Here is a 17,512-nt window from a genome sequence, read left to right on the forward strand (position 1 = left end):
GGGGGTGCTGAGAACGTATCAACCACCCTGAAGCTTTTCACCCAAGGAGGCACTGTGTGACGGTGACTGAAAGACGGAGAGAGCCCTGAGCCCAGACACACTGAAATCCAGCTCTGCTCTGGCCTTTCCACTGCCGGTTATGCAAGCTGATGAGCCTCCTTCCTTTTTCACTTTACTGCTCTGAGAGGGTCAGAACATTGGTTAGCGCTCTGACACTTGTAACTAAGAGTTAGTTAGTGCGAGCACCTTTTACACCAGAGCGACCCAGGTCTCCAGGACACGCAGGAGGGCCCACAGGGCAGCTGTCCAAGTGGTAGAATCTGGACCCAAATCCAGGGCTCTCAGGCTCCAAGGTGCCAGGTGTCAGTCCTGAAGCGGCTCCTAAGGATGCTTCCAGGTCACCACTGTTCTTAGCACAGAGGAGGATCAGGTCGAACCCACATTTCCCACAGAGAGGGCTTGGGGGCCACCCCTGCCAGAGCCTTTTCTGCAACATTCTCGAACTGCTGCTCTGACGTGAACTCCCCAGCAGACTGAGGACTCCTGTCCTTCCAGCCCGACACCCCAGGCCCAGCCGCAGTGCCTTCCGTACAAGGCATAAGGGCAACACAGGAATGGGGGTCTGACCAGCCTTCCAGCCCCCATGGTCTTCCTTGAGACCCTCTTGGGAACTCTCTTGGTGGTTCAGAGCCCCCAAGGGAAGGCAAGACGCAGGACTGACTCTGGGTCATGAGCTTTGACCTGTACTTTCTCTACCACCTCAAAAAGCCTACAGAGCTTTTTGTTATCCAATATTGTTATCATTTTTTGATAAGGGCCCTTATAGTTATTAAGTGGCAGATCAAGATTTGGAGCCAGTTTGGATTTACTCAGGAGCCCTGGGCCCCTCGCTGCCTGCTCCTGTCTGTCCATCACCTGTTTATCTGACTTTCAAACTTCCAGTCAGCATGCTACCCACAGAAAGAAACCCATTTCACATCACTATCCAGATCACACCTACAAATATTAATAGTTGAAACAAAAACTTCACTCAAATATTTTTTATTCCAGGCCACACTAGTTCAAAATTTCAAAACACTGGCTGCAAACCCACAGAACTGATTTCCTATCTTAGAAAAGAGTTGTGACTCCCAGTTTAAAAAAACGCTTATCCACATAACTCACATGAATTTACATCCATACAACACACAGAAAGGGGTAAAAAAACCACAAGAGAACATTTCTGTTTTACACATTTTTCAGATCATCCAAAAATTCATTTGTGGATCTGAATTTTTTTTCCCCATTGAATTGCAACTTCTGACTTCCTGATCTGTTAATGATAGTATTACTTCATCATGTGCCTTTTCTTCCTACTAAAACCTCGGAGGTCCTGCTAAAGGCTAGCTCAGGTTCAACCATAACATCCTTGTCCCACTGGGCCCTAAGAGACTGAATTTTCATGCCAAAAGGTCCACCTTTGCCCAGATCCCAGGGCGTCTCCAACTTGGAGATGTGACTTATCAGTGAGTTTGGTTTCTGGACCCTCTGAGGTGGATCAGGAAATGCCAGACAACTTGACCAATGTTAGGAGGACAGGAAGGACATGGACACTGGGCTCAGCAACCATGTTCTCTCACCCTGTCCAGCAGGGTAGGAAGTCTGAGAATTAAGATGATTTTCAAATCATTCACTGGTTATTATACACGGTTCTATGAGAGATTAATTCTAACCCCAAAATACCAGGTCTGAGACTGCACACCTACATTCCCGGTCACGGTCCGTGCAAAGCTCCCAGGAGGACAACCGGAAGACCTGATAAGAATCAGGTTTTGAGCCACATGGATTAGGAATGAACAAATCCTGGTTCTATTCACAGCTATCCAGGTCTACACCACCAAAACCCAAGAGAGACAGGATTATTTGAATGATTTAGAGCATGTTTCCTGTTCCCATTCTCTACCTCCACTGCAGGAAATGAAAACAAAAAAACCTCCATAAGCAGATTGTTTATTTACCCCTCATATCAGAAAAACAGCTGGGGTCACAATATTAATACCACATGGATGGCTCATGCCCTTTTCTCCATCTTTAAGATGGGATGGCTGTTCCTTTCCTAGTATCTCAGGCTTTTTTATAAATCTTCTCGAACACTCAGTTCCTGCACCAGTACTACAGTCCTTTTCAAACCAAGCCAGTTACTCTTGCTAGAATCTTTGACTAGTGAGCCTGCCAGGGAAGGCATAGGAAGAAAGACTCCAGGATGGTCCACAGGAACCACAGACAGCTTGAATCCCAAGGCCATCCTCCTGAACATGTCCTCAGCAGTTCTGAGCAGATGGGAGAGAGAAGGCCAGGTCTGTAGAAGTCAGCCAGCGAGGATTGAAACGTCCACTTACCTGGGGGGCAGACGCACTCATTCGGCACTTCCCGAACTGTCCGGAGCTTGACTAGTCCCTCCAACTTCTGAACGAGAAAAAGAGGGGAAAAAATGCGGATGAGTTTGACAGCAGGGAGAGGTAAAGTGAACAAATTAGCAAAAACCAATGTGTTGGAAAGATCTGCTGTGTCGGTGATTTTGGAGAACATTTTCTAAAAGGTCATTAAATTCTACAGGCAGTTTTAGAATGAGAGGAGAAACGAAAATAAACATTGAGCAATTACTTGGGAGTCCCTGGAGAGGTGGCAGGTTTCTGCTTTGCTGCAACATTTTCAAACGCACATCCAGAAAAGGCAGAGTGACCGGGCGCTCTGAGTGACGCCGGGAGGGCAGAGCAGAGGGAGGCTGGGAAGGTCAGTCAAAACTGGCCCTTGTGGAGTTTTCCTCACTCGGATCATCCCCATCTGAACTCAGGAAGTCCCTGGCCCCTGGCTGGCAGCCCCGGTGGCCCAGGCCTAACCCACCCTGCTGACTGTCCTTCCTCCTTACCAGCCGGGATTCTTACACTAGAGAACTTGGTTCGGTACAGTTTAACAAGAATCTTTACACATGCCCAGCCTGCACCGACTGGGCTGATGGGAAAAGAATAACCATAGAAATAGGGTCAAAAGTCACAGCTCCACTATTATGATAACTCACAGTACAGCTCTGACATAACCATCGCCTGATTTGACACTCAGGGTAAACTCTAAGGCCCGAAGTCTTCCCTGCCTCATGGATAATGGATACAAACTTGGCAAAAGAAGAAATTAGTCCCAAATCCCAAAGCTAGGTTTAAGGAGAGTGAAGGAATTAGCCCGCAGTCCCAAAACTAGCTAAGACTTGATTTCTGACAAGAAAATACAAAGTATTAACCTTTCTCAAGGGAAAAAACAAAAACAAACAAAAATAACTCTCCCTAAAAAGCAAAACAAAGCAAATACCAAACGTGTTGAGTGAAACATGCAGTACTACCACCAGGAAAGGTATTTAAGGTTCAAACATAAAAACACAATTTTTCTCAATAAAAAACAGAAATAAAATACCTCGAAAATGATAAAGCAAAGAAACAAAAATGTAATTTTCAAAGCACTGCTTTAGAGAAGGGAGAAGGTCACCCCTGGGGTCTTGAGCCCTTGACCACCAAGCCTGGAACATTCACAGAAGAAGGGACTCTAGCTGAGCCCTCGCTGCCTCTGGCTGGAACAGCCTAGAACCGGGACGCTGAGACAAAACAATTAAGCAGGGTAATCCTGGGCACTGCGAGGCACTGCAGTGCCAGCTCCATCCTCGTCTAGTGGCGTCCTCCTCTTTTAGAGCTGGGCAGCAGAGGCTGATGGACAGTAGAGAGGGTGAAGCCTGCAAGGTTAAGAGCACCATGGCAGAAGCCTATGATGGCAGCCCCATAACAGGCAGAGGGCGTAAGGGTGCACTGGCTTCTCCATCTTCACTGCACCTCTTCAGCCCCCAGGACCTTGGCATGCCCCCAGAACAGAACTTGGCTAGGCCTCTGGACAACAGGCTTAGGCTCTCAGCTGGCAGGCCCCCACCTGAGACTTCTTCCTGCTTTGCCCTGAAGCCACCAGGGAGCAGCCAGGGCCTGCTGGTGTCCAGAGACCCCCAAGCTGCCAGGGGTTCCCGCCAGGTGGGTGAGACCAGCTCCACTGGCAGCAGCAGGCCCCATCCCCAGGCTCACCGCCACCCAGAGCCGCCCCTGGCCTCCTGCACTGGGCCCTGGGGCACTGCAGACCCTCCCCGTTTGCTGACCAAGCTGCCTGTGAATGCAGAACGGGACACAGAACTCAACTTTTTTCCCATTGTTATTTGCAGATACTATTAGATTTCAAAATTTACATGGAAAAAAAATTCAGCCTTCTTCCTTAAGCCAGTTAATTTGTGTGAGAAGCTCTCATCTGCTTTTATCATTGCTAGACAGACTAGAAGTCACACCAATTTCCTTTTTTAAAACAAAAGCACTTAATGCTAAAAAACAATTCACTTTTAACAACTGCTATCACATCTGGGTCCTACTCCTAAAAGAGAAGGAGTCTTTATCAAATACTGATAGGAAACACAATTACTTTTAAACTACTCTTATCTTAAAATAAAAAGCTAAACAGTAAACTATGAAATGAGAGCAAAAAAACAAAAACCTTTACTGTTGATGCTTATAAAGGGGATCATAAAATACCGGAATTGCGTTTTTATTTTGTCATTTATCCTAACTCTTTTTATGCATTTGTCTGTTTTTGTGGATTAGACTCCAGTCTGCAGTTTTATCTGCTGGTCCTCTAGTCCTCTACCCACCCGCCTCCAGGCCCCTAACTTTCTGTGGATTTAAAACATCGCTCCTATGAACACAAAGTGAAATGTTTGAATTAGAAACCCAGTCCCACAATCTTTATTTCCATGCTTTTTTTTAAATTCTAAGAAAATATTCTTTTGTGTTCAGGCTTGTAAAAATGATTTAAAAGCCTCAACATTTTACATTCAATTATCTGGCAGCACCCTATAGCATCTGCAAACAATATGGTCCCAGTTTTACATATGCAAACAAGTCCTGACTCCGAAAGTAAATACAGTTTCTGAGAAAAGACCCGAGACTTTGGGAACGGTCCCTCCAGAAGTACGGAGAAGCAAAGCTTGAAATTTTGAGGGAGAGGTGGCAAAGGCAGAGGGAAAACTAATCAGGGAAAATTGTGGTTTTCAAAAAAGCATTACATGGTCAGATGATAAGTTTACTCATGATCTGCTGGAGCACTAGTTTGGAACACTTCACCAGATGTTGATCATATCCTAGAACAGTTGCATTTTGATACAGAGTTTGCATTTTGAAATATAGATTAACGTACCAAAAAAAAATAAAAAGGATATCATGATTTATTTCTGTAAAATGCTACAAATAAAGCCACAAAGACATTCCTACCCTTTGACAGAAAATTCCTCCTCTAGGGACTATATCCCAAGGAAACAAATGAGCAGGAGCAAAACATGCAGTTCATGAAGATGTTGTCCTATAAAACAGTGGGAGTAGATGAGAAAAGGATGGTGGGTCCCTTTGATGGGACTGTCACATATCTTCATGTAGCAATAAGAAAAAATGTTTATGTCACAATAAATAAGATGTCTACATCTGTGTAAAAATTCAGGCCTGGGGTGGCAGCAACTACCAGAACATGAAACCACCGCAGTGTTGGGAAAAAGGGTGATTCACTTCTTTGAAAGTTCTGTGTTATAATACTGTCTTCTCAGTAAAAAACGAAAACAAAAGCCTGGAACCAGAAGAACCAAAATGAAGCCCTGAAATCTCCCTGCTGAGGACAAGTTTTGAATGACGGACAGATGACTGCCTCCTGAGGAAGACCAGATTCCAGATCATCCCTGCTAATACACACACACCACCACCACCAGAGGAAAGACTTCTGGAGAATCAAACCCTCTCCTGCAGCTGTGAGGCAAAAAGACAGAAATGAGTGGGATGAAAAGGTGACTCAGGGAGTTGATGAAATAGAATCAGAAAGCCAGAAATGACTCAAAGAGTTAATCAGATGAAGCCACAGGGTCTGAGAGTGACTCAGGAAATGTCCAGGGTCCCACCAGATAAGAAACATCAGAGGCACAGGCACAGCACAGCCCCTGTCCCCATTTCACCAGTCAGAACAAGCCTAGAGAGGGGACAGCTGTCAGTCAAGGACTTCTCTGCCCTGCCAAAAACCACATAAAAGAAGCCTCAGAATGAGCATCCACACCTGCCTGTCTTATCTTAGGCAGGCCTGCTGTGTTACTCCGTGCAGAGTGTATTAAAACTTACTTTGCTTTCTTGACTTTGGTCTCTCCTCTCACTGTATCTGACTTCCCTGCGACACTGGACCAAGTCCTTTCCTTCCCAACACAGCCACAAATCCTCTGCCCTCCCCCCGCCCACTAGGGAAGGACCTTATGCATTTTCATTGCTGCAGCAACCCAAAGTACCTGGCTTCTTTGGGTTGTTTTTTCTTAATACCCCACCACTGTGATGATGAGGACAACAAATAAAAAGTGCTATTATCAAGATCATCGATTACTTATGGTGGGCTAGGCACTGGGCCAGCAGTTGCTGCCTCCACTAAGTCTTCCCAGTGATCCCCAGGAAGCTGTGACTATTACTGTACTCAGTTACGGATGAGAAAACTGGGACTTAGGGCAATGGAAGTGTCAGGTATGGATTTGAAAACTGGCATCAACTAATTCCAATCACAAAGCAAGACAGCCTCCACTTGCGAGCAGTTTTCCTATCTGAAAAAGTTGCCATCAAAAGCCAGGCCATACAAAACAATAAGGACAGAAATCAGGTCATTGGTTGCCAAAGGCTGGGGGGAGTTTGAGGAATGAAGTACAGGAGACTAACGGAGGAGAGGTTTAAGGTGATGTAACTGTTCTGCAGGGTGTTGGGGTGGTGGACACAGAACTATGCATTTGCCAAAAGCTATAGGGCTGTGCATTACAGAGTGAACATTAAGGGATACAAGTTTTTGAAAAAAGATCAATTAGGACGTCAGACAATCCCAGGATGGAATGCAGGCTATGACAAATTAATTTTACAAATCTTACTGTATTAAAACTGTACGACATAACATCACTGAAGGTGGTGGGGAAAAACATGTATGACCTAAGTAACTTTGCAAAATGGTGTTTTGACCGAGAACTATAAGGCTGAAGACAAAAGCAGCTGTACATAAACTCTGTACTCTAGTAGTAAGATTGCTTCTCCAGGGCTATAGACTAGCCACTTTGAAGCCAATTTCTGTACATACTAGGTTGAACAGATGCATAAATAAACTATGGATAATGACAGCCAAGTTTCTCACTGTCCAAGGAAGAAGCTGTAAGTAAGCGAAAGGGGAAAGCCAGAATGAACCTTGTCATGAGGGGTTAGTCAGCAACAGTGCTGTGAGGTCATATTTAATGTATACAGGCAAACACATACAGAAATCATCATAGGTATCATGGAGGAATGAAGATTCCCACACACATGCCCTAGCTTTCTGCAGATAAGACCCACAGCCAATGACACCCTAGTAGCAAAGCACACCCAGCACCCAGATCTTGGATTCTAAATACCATTCTCCAACTAAGGAACCCAGGGATCCTTGAGGGAATTGGCTGATTCTAGGGTCAGGGCAGGAAAAGTACAAGATGAACCCGGAGTACCTTGTAGCATCAGAAGGTAAGGAAGTCCTTTTTTAAAAAGGGGGGTTGTAGGGGAAGAGCGTGCCAAAGAGGCACAAACCCTACCCGAACAGGTTCAGCACGGCCAAAGCTGGAATAATTTAAGCAACGGAATAAATAATGTAGTATTAGATTATAACCCAAATAATAAATTAAAAATCCACGAGTCTATACTGATATAAATGATTGAATAAAATAAAAAAGGGAGAAGAGACAAGTCTTCCTTAGAAAAGAATTTCAAGTAATATATGTAGATACTTCTCTCTCCAGAAGGTGGAGCTAAATCCCCCTCTCCTTGAGTGTAGGTTGAGCTTCGTGACTTAACTTCCTAAGAGCAGGAAAGGAAAAGAGTAACTTTATAACGGAAACATTTGGCAGATAACTACCTAACCAAGTGATCAAGGTCATGCTGTAGTCAGGGACCCCTGACATGAAGCCATGACAATGACAATCCATCTTAGTGGTATTCTTCCCAAATCCTGGTAACACAGTCTAATTGTGATCTATCAGAACAGCCCAAACTGAGACATTCTGCAAAATACCTGACCAATGTGTCTTAAATGGGCAAGGTTATGAAAAACAAGGGAAATCTGAGAAACTATCACAGATCAGAGGGGACTAAGTAGACATGACAATTAAATGCAATGTGGACCAAAATGAAGCCCTGAAATCTCCCTGCTGATGGGATCCCCAAATAGGAAACAGAAATGAGAGGAAGAACTAGTGAGATCTGAATAAAGCCTGCAGTTCACTTAAAAAAATAGTATATTGAAGAATCACAAACTAACTTATCACCAACTAACATAAAACTTTGTCATTTTCTGTAACAGATCTGTTTTTTTTAGGTGAAATTCATATAAAATTAACTGTTTTAAAAAGTGAACAATTTGTGGCATTTAGTAGATTCATTATGTTGTGCAAGCCCCCTTTATCTAGTTCCCTCTATCTACTGCCAAAGCATTATCATTACCCCAAAAGGAAATCCTGAACCCATTGAGCAGTTGTTTCCTATTCCTTCCTCCCCCGCCAGCCCCTGACAACCATCAATCTGCTTTCTGTCTCTATGGATTTACGTAGTCTGGATATTTCACATAAGCAGAATCATAGAATATGTGACCTTTTTTATCTGGTTTCTTTCACCTAGCATAGGTGAAAGAATTTTTGAGATTCATCTATTTTTGCAGCATGTATCAGTACTTCAAGTCCATTTTATGACTAATATTGCACTGTATGTCTATACTGCAATTTGTTTATCCATTCATCTATTGTGAACATTTGGGCTGTTTCCACCTTTTGACTATTTTGAGTAGAACTGCTGTTAGCATGAGTATATGTACATGTATTTATTTGAGTAGCTGTTTTCAGTTCTTTGGGGTATATACCTAGGAGTGGAATTTCTCAGTTGGTCATATGGTATTTCCACATATAATGTTTTGAGCACCCACCAAGTTTTCCACAGTGGCTGAACCATCTTACATTACATTTCCCCTGCAATGCATAATGGTTCCAACTTCTCCCCATCCTTGCAAACAGTACCTAGTGGGTATGGGGTGGTAGCTCACTGTGGTTTTGATTTGCATGTCCCTCACGACCAACGACGCTGAGCATCTTTTCATGTGCTTGCTGACCATTTATGTATCTTGTTTGAAGAAATGTCTGTTCAAGTTCTTTGCCCACTTTTAATTGGGCTGTTTGTCTTTCTGTGGTTGAGATGCAAGAGTTCTTTATATTTTCTGGATACTACATCCATATCAGATATACAGTTTGCAAATATATGACTGATCTATTCTTGATCAGAATTCTAACCACTCCAAACAAGACACAATATGCATGTATAAAAATCATCTTGTAATTGAAGGTGGTGGGAGTGGACCCATGGCTTTATGCTGGTCCTCACATTAGTCTTTGTTGACCTCTTGCTAGATTAATAGTGGGATATTGTTACTAGTGAATATAACCTGGTCGTTTTTAGTTAATAGTAATTGTATTAATTTTCAATTGTTGCATATCAAATTGCTACAAAATTCACAGCTTAATACAACAAATATTCACTGTCTTACAGTTTCTCTGGTCAGAAGTCTAGACACAGATGAGTTTGCTTCTCTGCTTCTGGCCTCATGAGGCTGAAATCAATGTATCAGCCGGGTATTTGTGGAGCTCTGGGTCCTCTTTCAAGCTCATGTGCTTCCTTGTACCAAGCCCCCACTCTCTTGCTGGCTGATAACTGGGGGTTACTCTCAGTTCTAGAGGCCACTCACATTTCCTTGACATGTGGCCCCCTCCACACACTCTCTCATGCTTCAAATCTCTCTAATTCACAAAGGGTCCGGTCCCTTGTAAGGGCTCACTTGCTTAGGCCAGGCCCACCAAGGACCAGCTCGGTAATTAACTCAAAGTCAACTGATTGGGGACTCAGTCATAGGAGTGATACCCCATCATACTCACAGGTTCTGCCTGCACTGAAAGACAGGGGAGTATACAAATTATATCATCGGAGGGTGGGAATACTGGGGGCTACCTTAGAATTCTGCCTGCCAGAGTAATGTATCACAGTTAATTTCTTCCTTCTGACAAATGTGCTATGGTTATGTACAGAGACACAGTATATTTTTCTATAAATCTAAAAGCATTCCAGAATTTTTTAAAGGCCACATCATAGATTTCTACTTGAAGGCCAGATGAAGTAGCAATGACTAGACATCCTCCGGCCTAAAACAACATAAAAAACCCAAACAACAACAAAACCCCACAAATAAAATATATGAAACACAGGTTTGGAAGACACTGGCATCAAGCAAGAGAGGCGGGTGATCTTTGAGACACAGAAAAGCTTTGGCTTCCTACTTGGGGAGAGTCTCCAGGCTGTGGCATAGCGAGGAGAAATCCATGTGGAGCCTGGCAGCCTTCCTGAACTGAAGAGATGGAGCTTGGAGCCCAGGGATGCCAGGCAATGAGAGTCTGCAGAGCTATGGATCTGAGAGAACCGGAGAGATCTGGGAGGATCCCCTATGGGCATTCTGCAGAACACTGATTCTGTTGCAGCACATGTGTGGGAGGAAAAAAACCTGAGGCCAGGGAAAGAACCACCCCAAAGGACTGGAGAGAGCAGAGCCCAGTTCTTACACAGGGCTGGCAAGAATGTCTCTTCCCCAGCCAGGCCAGTAAATCTCATACTTCACTCTCATAAATCACGAACTAGAGCATCAAAAAAGGTCCTGCCTCAGTGGCAGGGAATAATCAACCCCAGACTGAACCAGACTAGGCAGGCTCTGGTCCTGCCTAACAGAGTTTAAAAACAAGGCCCAAAAGGATCAAATTATTTCCAAATAGCTTAACTGTGACACAACAAAGCTCGTGAATATTTATAGAAATACAAAATTCTTCATCCAATGTCCAGCATACAATAAGAAATTATTAGCAGAAAAATAGGCTGCATAATGAGCAGGAAAATTAATTAATTGAAACCGACCCACAACTGCCATAGGTATTAGAATTAGCATACAAAGACTTTAAAACAATGTAACTACATTGCATATGTTCAGAAAGTTAAACAGAGACAGTAAAGATATTAAATGACCTAAACTGAAATTCTAGAGATGAAAACTACCATGTCTGAAATAAAAACTAGGGTAGAAAGGATTAATGGCAGATTAGACACTGCAGAAGAAAATATTAGTGAACTTGAAGAAAGCAATAGAAACTTTTCAAAATGAATACAGAGAGTAAGAATCTTTAAAAAAAAAAAAAGCATCAGTGAACTTCAGGATTTCAAGTGATCTAATGAATGTGTAATTGGAGTCTCCAAAGAAGAAGACAGACTAGAACAGAAAAACAAGTGATGGGTAAAAACTGTTTTAAAACATGATGAAACTATAAACCCACAGATTCAATAAACTCAAGCACAATAAATATGAAGAAAACTACATCAAGGCATACCATAATTGAATTGCTTAAAACCTGTGATCAAAAGAAAATGTTAAAAGTAGCTAGAGAAAAAAGATATACTATATGGACAAATGGAACTCTCATATACTTTCAGTAGGAACATAAAATGATACAATGACTTTGAAGAACAGTTTGGCAGTTTCTTAAAAAGTTAATCATACATTTATCAGATGATCAACCATTCCTGTCCAAGGTATTTATACCCAAGTGAAATGAAAGCATGTGTACATACAAAGACTTGTAGTTGAATGCTCCTAGCAGCTTTATTTGTAAAACCAAAAACCAGAAACCACCCAAATATCCATTAACAGGTGAATGGACAAATTGTGATTTATCTACATAATGAAACAATACTTGGTAATGAGAAAGAATGAACAATATATGCAAAAATGTCAAAGACTCTCTCAATAATTATACTGAGTGAAGAAAATTAGATGCCGCCCCCTAACCCACCACCACAAAGAGAGTACATACTGTGTGATTCCTTTCACATAAAAATCCTTAAAAAGAAAACTAATCAAAGTGACAGAAATCAGTGATACCTGGGTGGAAGGTAGGACGAGATTCAAGAAGACAGGAGAAAGCTTTTGAGGATGATGGATGTTTACCATCTTGATTGTGGAGATGGTTTCACAGGTATATACATATGTCAAAATATATCAAACTGTACGTTTTAAATATGTGGAGTTCATTGTATATCAATATACTTTTTAAAAAGGCTAAACCCCAAAAGCACCCAGGCCACAGCTCCCATAGACTTGGCCAGGGTTGTGCAGCAGGTGTCCTGGATCAGAAGGCACCAGTTCACCATGCTGAGCTTCAGGTTCTGCCTCAGTGCCAGGTAAACTGCCCTGGCAGGGGCAAGCAAAGACAATCAGTGAGCGCATCTGGCCCAACCCAGGCATTTGGCAGGAGCTCAGAAACCTTTCTCTAAGGAATGTGGGGTTTAATCAGTGACTCCCACTGGCACGCCGAGTGACTCTCTTCCAAACCACATTGGCAAACATTTCCTTAAGGGTCCCTGCTCAGTCCTGAAATACATTAGCCTGTTTTGAAAGGTTTGGTCTGCAAACAAAATGTAATTCTTCATTAATCCTTGATTTGTGTTCCCATTCATTATTTTTCAAAAACACACATCACTCCCTATGAGAACCAGCCTTTAAGGTTCACCACGCCTGGGCTGACAGAGAGGAATCAATCATCAATGGCTTTGTGGGGGCAATGGACAGTTTCCATTACAGCTTTTGACACATAGACAGCCCTTGGGCTGCTCTCCTGTATGGCCTCCAGGCCTTCTCCACACCATGGCCAGAGCCTTCCCCAGAGGCCCAGCTGCCATGTCAGGTCTCCTACAATCCCCACATTGTCTTCTGCCTGTTTCCTTCTGACCCCTGCCCTCTTGGTCATATCCACAGTGAAAGTCTAGAGTTTCTCCTGATGTGTCAAGTCAGATTAGATGGTGGTAAGGGCTGAACTATGTCTCCCCAGAACATGCTGAATCCCTAACCACCAGTACTTCACAATATGACTGTACAGTTGACCCTTGAACAACATGGGTTTGGACTGCCTGAATCCACATTTATGCAGATTTTTCTTAATAAATACACTGGAAAAATTTTTGGAGATTTGCCACAATTTGAAAGAACATTTTCTTTTCTCCAGCTTTATTGTAAGAATACAGTACAGGATACATACAACATACAAAACGTGTTAATTGACTATTTATATTTTCAGTAAGGCTTCTGGTCAACAGTAGGCCATTAGTAGGTAAGTATTTGGGGAGTCAACTTCTGTGGTGCATATGTCCATACACTACCCACACACACTCACACTCATATGCACACACATGCACAAACATGTATTCACACACTCAAATGCACACACCCATATACCTGCACACACTCAGATGTGCACAACCACATGTGTGCACTCACACACATACACACCCTTGTGCCCTCCCAACTCTTACACCAGCTTACCCTCAGACACACATACATGCTAGTCCATTGCCAATGAACTTGCCCTTCATTTGACTGCACCAAGACATAGGTCTGAAAACAAGATGCTGTAGATGATAACAGCCCATATATCACACAAAAAGGTATAGTTAAATAAGTGAACAGACTGCTTTTTTGGTGTGATGATCAACCTTGGCTCAAAGTTGAGTAGATTTTAAGTTGTCTTTTAAAAACACCAGAGTACATTCTGCTTTATAACTTGTTTTATCATAATTGCTTTATGATTTGTTTCATAATTCAAAGTTGGAAGTGAATTCAGTGTTAGAAGTTGACATTACCCTTTGAAAGCACCTCTCCCCTTCCCCCAATTTTGTGGTTACATCAGAAAAATTAAGATTTTCTCATTTACCAATGTGACTTGAAACAGATGTGTGTGAGGCCTCTAATTCATCAGGTTAATCATGAACATTCATGCCAATTTGTGCCATATTGCATAATCATAAAACAGACTCGCTTATTAATTAAAGTAAATTTATTAGGTGTTTGGGTACCCTTTCACAATGTAAAATCCACATAATTTTCATGAATCATTAGATTTTTATTTTGGCCATAAATGTGAAATTGTTTAATTTAAATGGAAAGTCTCATTCTTCTCAAATGAGAAACTGAAAAAGTGGGGTTATGAAGCCTAAGCCAGTCTTTGCTTTTCTTCAACAACCAACACACTCTTTGTCACTGCCTCAGAGACTGGATGTATGGCCTTAACAGGATGGCGGATTCTCGGTGTTAAAAGAATCTTAGGGTCAGCCATGTAACCACCAACCTCCTCTTCAATTAGCAAACAGACATTCCTCCTGGATTCAGTCAAAGAGAGCATTCCAGTAAGAACAACCATTTTTAGGATGTGCATGATCTGCTGAGCACTTTGGGCATATAAACTTGTCTAATTCCCATAGAACCCTTATGAGACAAGTCTTACAATCTCCATTTAACAGATGGGCAAAATGAGGTTTGGAAAACTGGTCACTTACACAGCTGGGGAGTCACAGCTGGCATGTGAACCCAGCTCTGCTTACTGCTAAGGTCTTCCCCTGCCTATGCATCCACCATCCACTGAGGATGTCCACACTGGCTGAAAAAGCTGCTGTTGCTCTGAGCTTAAACTACTGCTTCCACAGGGTCTGCCATGAGGCTGTGAGAAGGGCTCAGGACTGGGAGTCAGGCCACCTGGGCTCAGGCGCACGCTGCCACCTGGGGAGGGTCACTGCCCCTTCTGGGAGCTTAGCCCACCTCAGGGTGGGGATGGCTAGCTGAGGTGGAGGCTGTTAAGAAATACCCTGAGGACGCAGATGTGAACCCTTCTGCCCAGGGCAGGCACTGGGAGGGAGGCAGTCAACCACTTCCCCCTACAGTCTCTAAGAGTAGACCAATGGGCCTTTCTTTAAAACTACATCTGCTAACTTAATTTTTCTCCCAATGGTTTGTGCTCAGTCCTGAAATATGTTCTGGATATGATGAAGGGCTGTTTTCTGAGCGCCTGTGTGAACAATTAAAGATTAATCCTGATCCTACACATGGAGAAAATCAAACAGGGAAGGAGATGGAGGCCTCTGGGGAACTTTCCCAAAACGGAGTTATATTTGTTCGCAGAATCAGGGGTCGCCACACAGGAAGTGCAGAGGCCGGCACTCCTAAATGTTGCTCGAGAAAGGGCTCTGCACTGAGCCAAAAGATGAGCCTGATTCTCAGGTGAGATCTTCAGAGTTTTCCCATATCTTAAAGATTTTAAGGCTTTCTTTATTATCAGTTGCTTTTTGCTTTCAACATCCACAGCAAATCCCACTGAAATAAAAAATATTCAAAGATAGATTGAATCCACTTTGCACATCATAAAACCTGAATCATGACTTTACAACAACACAACAGCTTTGGCATACCATAGGAGAAAAACATCTATGTCATAGACAAACTTGATCATCCTAAAAATCAAGACAAAAACAAAACCCTAATTTCACTCATATGTGGAGTATAAGAACAAAGAAAAAAACTGAAGGAAACAAAACAGCAGCAGACTCACAGAACCCAAGAATGGACTAACAGTTACCAAAGGGAAAGGGACTGGGGAAGATGGGAGGGACAAGGGGGAATAAGGGGCATTACAATTAGCATGTATAATGTGGGGGGGCGCGGGGAAGGCAGGATAGCACAGACGAGACAAGCAGTGATTCTATGGCATCTTACTATGCTGATGGACAGTAACTGTAATGGGATATGTGGTGGGGACTTGATGATGGGGGGAATCTAGTAACCATAATGTTGCTCATGTAATTGTAGATTAATGATACCAAAATTTAAAAAAAAAGAAAAAACAAACAAACAAACAAACAAAAAATCCCCTAAAGACATTCTCCTTTAGGCAGTTACTCTACATCCTGAAGAATAACAGAGGTAAGAAACCTTCCCACAAAACTTTTGGCTGTACTGTTATCTGTGCCAGCAAAAATGTGGAGGAGTCCTAGAAGTAATGTTAATAGAAGGATGCAGAGTCCACTGATGGGATCCCATGCAGTCATGAAAGATGACCACACAGATTGTGTAGCTCCTGGAAAAGTGTTTCTGATGTAAGGCTGAATATATAGAAGTATAAATGGTGTTTAGGATTAGGTAAGTGTAAATCTGTCCATGGGTAAGGATTTGGAAGGGATAATGCAAAAAGTCTTTGCTCTTGGATGGTGGGATAATCAATAACATTAATCATGTTAAATTAACACACATCTAGACCTGATCATCTATACTTGCCTTCTTACAGCACTAACTTATGCTTTCTATCTTTATCTTGCATCTACTTACCACGTCAGCATTTTATTTAAAAAAAAAATTAGGGAGAAATGTGGGATTCACATATAAATCAAGTATAAAAATCAAATGAATAATCATATCTGACCTGATTGTTTATAGTTCATAATGCGTGATCAAAACCGAAAGTTTCTGTGATGACTGCCCTTGCACTGTTCACCATGTAAGAACTTATTCACTATGTAAGAATTTGTTCACCATGTAAGAACTTGTTCGTTATGCTTCAGAAGATTGGAGACTGTTGAGAGTTAGTCTTGGGGTTGATTAATGATTGTGCATTGAGTCCCCTATACAGAATTTTATTGTTGTAAACAACCTTTTGATCAATAAATACGAGAGATGTCCTCTAAAAAAAAAAAATTAACACACATCTTGGTTATTTACATTTTTAAAAGGGGGAAGGGGTAGGGTCACTGAGCTGGCATGCTATTTCTCAACACTGGGTCTAACATCCTAGATAAAGTGGCCACGTCCCAGCAAAAGCGGGAGTTGGCGAGCTGGTGAGCAGAGAGGAATTTGAACAAACTCTTACCTCTGAACACCTATCAATGCCTCATGGTGGAGGTAAGTATTATTTAGGGAAAAGGGAGAGACATGTAGAAATACGTAGTGAAGGAAAGGGCTTCTCTGAAGGTGCAGAATATATGAAAGCCCTGTGGGGCTCAGAAAGTAAAGGAGAGTGGGCTTCAATGCCCAGAGCTCCCTCCAGCTGGGGAGGCCTTACCAGCCAGCCCTCCCTTCTCCGCCTGTATCGTCTTGACTCCTCCCACCTGCCAGCACTTTTAGCCCCATCTCACCTGTACAGAAGTAAGGCTCTGAGGGGCTGAAGGCCCAGCCTGGGCTACATAGTCAGCAGGCAGTGGATGGCTGCCATGGACTGAATGTTTGTGTCCCCCACAAATCCATGTGTTGAGCCCTAATCTCAGTGTGATGGTATTAGGAGTGGGCCTTTGGGAGGCAATAAGGTCTTAAAGGTGGGGCTCTCATGAATGGGATTAGTGCCCTTTTAAAAGATGTTCCAGAGAGCTCCCTCACCCTGTCTGCCTTTGAGGACACAGAGAGAAGACAGCCCTCTTATGAACCAAGCAGCATGCTCTCACCAAATCTGTCAGAACCTTGATCTGGTACTTCCCAGCCTCCAGAACTG

General features: G+C 42.8%; 1 protein-coding gene across 1 annotated transcript in view; it reads right to left on the bottom strand.

Moving 5' to 3' along the window:
- The window catches only part of COL23A1 (collagen type XXIII alpha 1 chain), a 303,660-nt gene that overhangs the window by 280,417 nt on the left and 5,731 nt on the right, over window positions 1–17,512 (bottom strand). The window contains exon 2 of the mRNA XM_057490798.1: window positions 2,379–2,445. Within this exon, the coding sequence (XP_057346781.1) occupies window positions 2,379–2,445 (67 nt within the window). The remainder of the gene's footprint in view (window positions 1–2,378; window positions 2,446–17,512) is intronic.

Source organism: Manis pentadactyla, chromosome 13 (assembly GCF_030020395.1).
Source record: "Manis pentadactyla isolate mManPen7 chromosome 13, mManPen7.hap1, whole genome shotgun sequence".
Classification (NCBI taxonomy): domain Eukaryota; kingdom Metazoa; phylum Chordata; class Mammalia; order Pholidota; family Manidae; genus Manis; species Manis pentadactyla.